At 59.5% G+C, this 8,013-nt stretch overlaps 1 protein-coding gene across 1 annotated transcript in view; it reads left to right on the top strand.

Annotated features, from left to right (window-relative positions):
* Positions 1 to 8,013, top strand: part of TTC21A (tetratricopeptide repeat domain 21A) — a 31,027-nt gene that overhangs the window by 20,123 nt on the left and 2,891 nt on the right. Inside the window, exons 14-23 of the mRNA XM_077774016.1 lie at positions 1,974 to 2,212; positions 3,015 to 3,087; positions 3,184 to 3,294; positions 3,584 to 3,722; positions 3,865 to 3,968; positions 5,128 to 5,316; positions 6,194 to 6,302; positions 6,428 to 6,505; positions 7,343 to 7,493; positions 7,698 to 7,860. Of these exons, the coding sequence (XP_077630142.1) occupies positions 1,974 to 2,212; positions 3,015 to 3,087; positions 3,184 to 3,294; positions 3,584 to 3,722; positions 3,865 to 3,968; positions 5,128 to 5,316; positions 6,194 to 6,302; positions 6,428 to 6,505; positions 7,343 to 7,493; positions 7,698 to 7,860 (1,356 nt within the window). The remainder of the gene's footprint in view (positions 1 to 1,973; positions 2,213 to 3,014; positions 3,088 to 3,183; positions 3,295 to 3,583; positions 3,723 to 3,864; positions 3,969 to 5,127; positions 5,317 to 6,193; positions 6,303 to 6,427; positions 6,506 to 7,342; positions 7,494 to 7,697; positions 7,861 to 8,013) is intronic.

Below are 8,013 nucleotides of genomic sequence, written 5' to 3' on the forward strand. Positions count from 1 at the left end.
GGGGAGGGTAGGTGGGCAGGAAGGGGGGAGGGAAGGATGGAAGAGAGGAAAGAGGGGAGAGAGACAAAATCAAAAGCAAAAGACAAGAAGGTTACACTTTGGGAGAAAGAGTGCTATAAAAAATAGAAGAAATACTTTTTTAAGAAGTGTATTTATTTTCAGAGAGAGCACATGAGCAGGGGAGGGGTGGAGAGGAAGAGAGACGGAGAGAGAGAATCCCAGGCAGGCTCCACGCTGCCCGCAGAGCCCGACATGGGCACCATGAGATCATGACCTGAGCCAAAATCGAGAGTCAAACGCTCGACCAGCTGAGCCACCCAGGCGCCCCTAGAAGAAATACTTTTAAGAAAACTTTTCTACATTCAATAAAAATGAAAAGAACGTGGGATTGTGAAAAGTCAGCTCAAAGCAGAGCACCAAAGACCCACAGAGGGGCTCAGCTAGCGATTTAAAGAAAGTAGGCATAGAAAGCAGGGATTCCATTAGAAAATTGTAGTCCCGTGAAAGAAAATAGGAAGTGGCAGAGCCCTTGCTGAAGTTCTCTGATGCAGGAGAGGGCTGGGAAAATCGCTGAAGGGACGTGAGGGGAGGCTGGATAAGAGACAGACAGACACCCAACAAGGGCAAAATAAACGTTCCTGCAGAAGAGAGAAGACATGGAGCAGGGGACACATCAGAGATGTCCCAGGAGAACAGTTCCTTTAGGGACGACGTGAATCAGTGACACAGAAAGGCAGTCTGTTTTGGAGAAATAGCGGTGAGATATGAAGACCAAGAAATATCCCAAGGGATACCTGGCTGGCTCAGTCAGAAGAGCACGTGACTCTTGATCTTGGGGTTGTGAGTTCGAGCCTCATGTTGGATGTGGAAATTACTTAGAAATGAATGAATGAATGAATGAGAAATATCCTGATAATAATATCCTAATGAAGCTTTGGGAATCAAGGATTAATAGTCATTGGGGGCACCTGGGAGGCTCAGTCGGTTGAGCATTCAACTTCAGCTCAGGTCATGCTCTCCCAGTTGGTGAGTTTGAGCCCTGCATCGGGCTCTGTGCTGACAGCTCAGACCCCAGAGGCTGCTTCAGATTCTGTGTCCCCTCTCTCTACCCTTTCCCTCCTCATGTTGCCTCTCTCTCTCTCTCTCTCTCTCTCTCTCTCTCTCTCTCTTTCTCTGTCTCAAAAAATAAGGATTAAAAAAAATGAAAGCAAGTTGCCGGGAAAACCAAGAATGTATCTGTGATAATAAAATTGTAAATGAAATAAATGTACCTCTTAAAGAAAAGAGGCATCAGAGTGGTTTAAACAAGCCAAAGGAAGAACCCTTACTGTCTATACTTCAAAAACCAAAGAGCCCAGGATGAAAGTACAAAGATGGTACAAATATACTGAGCAAACAAAAAGAAAGCAGAGGTTGAGGACAAAATGTGTGGTCAGGCTGAATCCCAGTCAGAAAGTACCAAACTGGGGAAAGAAAGTAACTTTGTTAAAAATAACCAAGGGTATGAATACAGTGGGAAAATAATTCAGATAGACCATTACCGTCCGTGTCAAATACCATAACATTCAAATACCTCTGACCAAAGGCAGGAAAGCACAAGGAGATGCGTCCATAGGTCTCCCATGGGAAGGAATTGCCAACAGACGTTGAGGTGCTAAGGAAGTGTTGAGAGTTTCTGGAGCCCCAGCTGGCCGGGCCCCTTTCCCCTGCCCCCAGGAATAGTGGTGGTGGACACTGAAGGGAAGTCTCTCCTTTCTGCCCCTGGAGCCTCTCTGCAAGTGGTTGTGAGCCATCCTACCCTCGGCTTCCGTGTGGCAAGGCTGCTCCTGGTTGTGTCCATGTTTCATTTCTCTCTGGGGGCAGGGGTGGGAAGAGGGGTCCCTGTGAGTCTCCTCCAAGAGATTTCAAGTGTTTTCAGGCCACCCGTGGTGGGCGACGGCTAACGGAGGGCCTGCTGGCTTCCCGTGCTCTAGCATGAGGCCACCAAGGTCATGCAGGATGCCATCAACGAGTTCAGCGGCACGCCAGAGGAGGTCCGCATCACCATCGCCAATGTGGACCTGGCCCTGAACAACGGGGACGTGGACATGGCGCTGGGCATGCTGAGGAGCATCACGCCCAAGCAGCCCTGCTACGTGGAAGCCAAGGAGAAGATGGCCAACATCTACCTGCAGGCCCGCAAAGACATCCGCCTCTACATCGGCTGCTACCGGTAAGCCCCAGGCAGCGGCCTGACAGCCTCGTCTCCGGTGGTGTTTCCTCCAGACTGTGTGTCTTCAGCCTGGGTCTCCGGTCTGCATCCTCCAAGTGTCTTAGATCATAGACTTTCCCGCGGGTCAGAATTTGAGCATGATATGTTAGGCGGGCTCATTGCTGAGTTCTGCAGACCCAGAACTGAATCTGGCCTGCGTGGGCTCCCCTGCGTGGCCCACGTTCTGGGGGGAGCCACGGGCGTGCCCCTCTGCCCTGGCCCCTGACTCTGCCAGTCCTTGAAGAAATGTCCCTGACTTGATGTGACCCATGTGAGGTGCAGGACTGTGGCGAGCTGGGATTAGAAACCTTGTCTTTCTGGTTTGACCTTCCCAGCCCCCCCCTTAAGCAAAACTTCGTGGGGGCAATCCAGGTGGGAGGCGGGGCTGGGGGCGGGGCTGGAGGAGGCAAAGCCAAGCGCGGTGGGAAACCCATACTCGGCGGGGGACACGGTCACCCTGGAGTCTTAGCAAGAGCAGCCTGCCTGCGGGTGCAGAGGGGCCTGGGGCGTGAGCACTGGAGGCCGGAAGAATGGGTAGAGCTTCTGGCCTGGTCCAGGTAACGTGAGGAGAGCTTGGACTAAGGTGGCTAGCACAGCGCCTCCTGCACAGCAGGCTTGGAATCAGCAGTAGGCGAATGAATGAATGAATGAATAAATGAATGAATAAATGAATGTCAGAATTAGTGGGAACGAAGAGGAGGAGATGGATTCAGAAACGTGAAGGATGCACAGGGTCAAGCGAAGGCTTGGGTCACTTTTGCAGGGAGCTCTGTGAGCATCTGCCTGGCCCCCACACCAGCCTGCTGCTGGGTGACGCTTTCATGAACATTCAGGAGGTGAGTGAAAGCCTTGTGGCCTTGCCCAGTGCCCCCCCCCCACCCCATCTCCGGTGGGAGAGAGAGAGAGAGACCTTTGGACACTTTCCCCACCAGCCCGAGAAGGCCCTGGAGGCATATGACGAGGCCTATAGGAAGAACCCACATGACGCGTTCCTGGTCAGCAGGCTCGGCCAGGCCTATGTGAAGACCCACCAGTACAGCAAGGTCAGGCCGGGCTGGGGTGGGGGGAGGGGGAGGCCAGCCCAGCAGGGCAGAGGCAGGGAGGGTGCACGCGTGGGAGGATCTGGGGGGGCGGGGAGCGGCCTCGTTCCCACCCTAGCTGAAGGGCGGGGAGAATTCAGAAGCTACCCACCCCCACCCTCACCCCCCGCGCCCACGCACGCGGAGCCTGAGCCCTCTGCCAGCTGGGAGGACACTTTCACCGCAGGCGTGGCGGCCGCGGAGGGGAGCCCGGTTTGAGGCCCTCAGGCCGAAATGTCCCGTTTACCCCAAGGCAATCAATTATTACGAGGCCGCCCAGAAGATGAACGGACAGGACTTTCTGTGCTGTGATCTGGCCGAACTGCTCCTGAAGTTGAAGAAGTTCAACAAAGCAGAGAAAGTCTTGAAACACGCCTTGGAACATGACTTTGGTGAGGCCACCTGCGTCGCTTCCCTGCCTGCTGCCCCCCCTGCAGGATGGGCGCTATCTGGAGTCCTGAGCCCCGTCCCCTCCCTCCCCCTCCCCGACTCCCCAGGGACCAGGGAACCCTGATCTGAGTTTCCACGTTGCAGTCAAAGACCTCCCCTCCATGATGAACAACGTCAAGTGCTTGCTTTTGCTGGCGAAGGTTTACAAGAGTCATAAAAAAGAAGACGTGATGGGACCTTTGAACAAGGTAATCGACACCAGACAATGGGCTCCAGCTCTTTATCGGCCATCCGGGTGGGCGCTGTAGAAGGAAGGATAGAGGACTGCGGGTCTGGAAGGTTCCAGGGCTGGCCCTCACCGGGACCTGGGTTACACCTCTGACCTCTGCCTTCCGTTTATTCCCCGGCCTGTGCTCTTCGTTGACGGCGCCCCAAAGTGCCCCGGGCCCTGCTGGGGCACAGAGAGCTGGGAGTCAGAAGGTGCCTGCGTCCTCACGGATGCCAGTGGCTCCCGGGCAGCGAGTGCTCTCTGGTGGGCTCTGCACTGCGCTTGCTGCTTTCTCAGTGGCCCTCAGGGTAGCCCTTCGAGATGAGCACTGTGATGCTCCTAGTGCACGGATAGGCCCCAGGAGGTCAGGAAATGGGCCCGAAGTCACTGCTAGGAAGTGGTGGAGCTGAGATTGGAACCAGGCCTGGCCTGTCCCAACCTCAGCTCCCCCCCCACGGGCGTGGCTCCCGGCCATTCCTCCCACGCGCCCTCCCTCTCCTGCGCCTGGGTGTGGCCGGCGGCTTGTTCCCGAGGTGCCTTCTGCGCTGGGAGCAGGAGGGCCGGCTCCCTGGTGCCTTGAGACTGTCTGTTCCCTTGTTGCCCGCCGGCTGCCCGCTGCGCGTTAGCCGTCAGGAAGCGCGTGCTGACCGTGCCCACTGCCCGAGGCTGAACCCCGGCCTCGCCGGTGTTCCCGGCTCCCTGCCCGCTGGCTTGCTCACTCCATGTCGGAGACGGTTGCGGAGGCTGCCTCCGACCCCCAGCAGGGCAGCACCCAGGACAAACGCGTCCGTCAGAACACGGCCTGCCCCGCGCACCTCCTGCGGGCTGCGTCTAGCCTGGGGGAGGCCCGAGCAGCTCGACACGGGAAGTGTCAGGTGCCATGGGGACAGGGGCGAGCACAGTCACGACCGTGCTTCCGCCTCCCCTCCTGCCCCACGGGCACAGCCGCCTTGCCTGCTGAGTCCTCAGCCAGGGGCCGGCGCCCGTCCAGGTGGCCCAGATTTGCTCACAGGCGCTTGAGATGCCCTTTCCGACAATCTGCTGACACAGAAATGAGAGGAGGGATTCTTCCTGTGAACGTGCCTGAGATCCGGCACGCGGGCCCTGGCGCCCTGACCCCAGGCCGCCTGCCTTCCCAGGCCATGGAGCTCCAGGCCCAGGTCCTGAAGCGCGTTGCGCTGGAGCAGCCGGAGAGGACGCCCTCGCAGAAGCAGCTGGCGGCCTCCATCTGCGTCCAGTGTGGGGAGCACTACCTGGCAGAGAAGGAGCTCGCCAAGGCAGGCCGGTGCTATAAGGACGCCCTCTTGTACTCGCCCGGCGACAGCAAGGTGGGGGCCCCAGAGCCAGGCGCCGCGCCTTCTCCTGGGCCCTGACGCCTCGCAGAGTCCCCTGACTAGGGGCAGAGGCCGGGTCCTTCCCTGAGCCTCCCTGCGGAGCTGCACGCGTAAGGGGCCCGGGACCCCCGCAGTGGGGGGCCTGCTCTGGCCGACCCCAGGCCCTCAGCCACCGGCCCTTGGGGGCCTCACTTCGGACGGCCAGTCGTGCAGGGTGGCGCGGGGAAGATGCTGTGGAAAGTCGTGTTAGTTGGGCGTGTTCAGGGGCCCCTCGGGGGTGGGGACACAGCGACAGCTGTGGCTGCCAGGAGTCTTTGGGCACGAAGCCAGACTAAGCTTCCAAGGAGTTTAGACGGGGGTGTGGCCTAGATAAGGCAGTAGTGGCTGGGTCCACACCAGGAGGGGAAGAGCTTAGCGACAGAGCCATTCATCCATTGAACATGCCCTCGTTTAAGAGATGTCTACACGTGCCGGGCACGGTGCGAGGCCGGAGCCACAGGGGGCAGGACAGGGTGCCCGTCCATAGACTGCCTCAGGCCGAGCGGCAGACGAGCGCGCTTCCAGTTCCGTTGCCTGCATGTGGGTCTGCACGCTGCGGGAGCTCAGAAGACGGGCACCTGCCCCAGAGGCTACCACAGAGGGCTGCCGGGAGGAGGAGGCTAGGTCCGAGCCAAAGCCGAAGGAGGAGTACGAGTTGCCCGGGTCCCGAATTTCAGGGGGTAGTTAGTGAAGCCCACGGTAGGATCGGAGTTCCGGGGACGAGCAGGGGAGGCCCGGAGACACAGGCCGAAGGCAGAACCAAGGGAAACGGATCAGGAGGCAGTGAGCGGCCAGCCCGGGTCCCACGGCGCTCACCGGCGGCCCTGCCCAGGTGCTGCTGGAGCTGGCGGGCCTCCACCTGCTGCAGGGCCACCTGGACTTGTGCGAGCAGCAGTGTGCCACCCTCCTGCAGAGAGAGAAGAGCCGCGNAGAGGGCCTCCGTGGTACGGGCCGAGGGGCCGCCTCCCTGCCCCGCCCGGGGCCCTGCCTCCCCCACCAGGCCAGATGCTTGGCTGACCCACCCCCAGGGGGACGGAGCCCTGGCCTCCTCCCCGTGCGCAGAGAGGCCGCTGTGGAAGTCCTTNAAAACAGAAACACGAAGCCGCCATCACTCTCTACCACCAAGTCCTGGAGAAAGCGCCAGGTACCTAGCCACCTGCGGCAGGACTGCCCGCTGGGATGGCCTGCAGCACTTCCCGCCCAGCAAGGGCCGCCCTCCCCCCGGGGCTGGGCCCCTCCCCTCCTTCCTGACTGGGCAGAGGAAGCCCCTTCCTCTGTGATTGTTCCCAGAGAGACAGGAAACTGATAAAGCACCGATGGGCACTTCCAGGGCCCCCCCGGGGCCCGTCCCCGGTCTTGGGCAGGGCACTGCTTGGTGCTGGACCCAGCACAGCCTGTCTGTCCCCACATCCCAGCCACTGCACTGGACGTCGCCCTCTTCTGAGGTCACAGCCCCCTGGAAGGGCTAGAATTCTCCGTTAGGTAGCTGCATTCCCACTCGCTGTATAAAACCATCCCTCCTGCTGGGGACAGGGCCACACCTGAGGCTCAGACGACAGCCGCTAAAGTCCGCCTAGAGCCCCCACAGACTGTCGGGAGCCTGGGTCCTGGAGCCGGACTGCCTGCGTCTAACTCATGGTCTTCCGCCTACCAGCTGTGCGACTTGTGACCAAAAACTTTGTCTCAGTGAAATGGGAAAACCAGGTGCCTCGGTGTGTACAGGTGTGCACAGGTGTGCACAGGTAAAGCACCTAATGCCAGGTGCTGTGCCGGTGTGAGCCACTCTCAGCACTGCTTTTCAGTATGATTATTATTATTTGCTCAACTTTGGAGACAGGTGGAGACGTCCAAGCTGCTCGGATGGCCCTGCTCAGCCCAGAAAGGGTCTCCTGGTCCCCTCACTTCAGGCCGGGGCCACGGCACTGAGCCGGACTTAGCTATTGGTCGTCAGAGTCTGGAGATTTCTTCTCTCTTATTTTAGATAATTTTTTGGTATGGAATAAACTCATCGATCTGCTATGGAGAAGTGGCAGACTGGACGATGCCCCTGCCTTCTTTGAATTCGTCAAGAGGATGCCCAGCCATGTTCCTTTGGAGCCTGGTTTCAACTACTGCAGAGGCATGTACTGCTGGTGAGCTGGGGCGAGGGGGTGCCCCGCGGTGAAGGGCAGGGGGCTCTTCCTAGGGGGTGAGCTGGGCTCTGCTCGACTTCCAGGCCGGGAGAGCAGGGATCCGGCCCTGCTCTGCGCGCCCAGGGAGCAGCTCCTGTGGGTCCCTGCCCCTGCTGGGCCTCAGTTTCCCTCTCTGGTTCCTGCTGTGTCTCTTTTCCACTGCAGGCACATAGGGCAACCCAACGAAGCACTGAGGTTCCTGAACAAGGCCCGCAAGGACAGCGCTTGGGGCCAGAGAGCCACCTACTACATGGTGCAGATCTGTCTGAACCCAGACAACGAGGTCGTGGGCGGAGAGGTTTTCAAGACCCTGGTGGCTGAGAGCAAGTAGGGGCGCGGCTGGCCTCGAGGCGGGGAGCGGGGGAGGCAGGACCCTGGGAAGGGCGGGAGAGCCGCGTAGTGGGGGGAGACCTAGTGAGGGCCCGGCCGGCGGCCTGGGGCGGCCTGGGGGGCCTGGGGGGCCGGGGCCCGACGCCCGCTC

This window comes from Crocuta crocuta, unplaced genomic scaffold (assembly GCF_008692635.1).
Source record: "Crocuta crocuta isolate KB4526 unplaced genomic scaffold, BGI_CrCroc_1.0 scaffold541, whole genome shotgun sequence".
Lineage (NCBI taxonomy): Eukaryota > Metazoa > Chordata > Mammalia > Carnivora > Hyaenidae > Crocuta > Crocuta crocuta.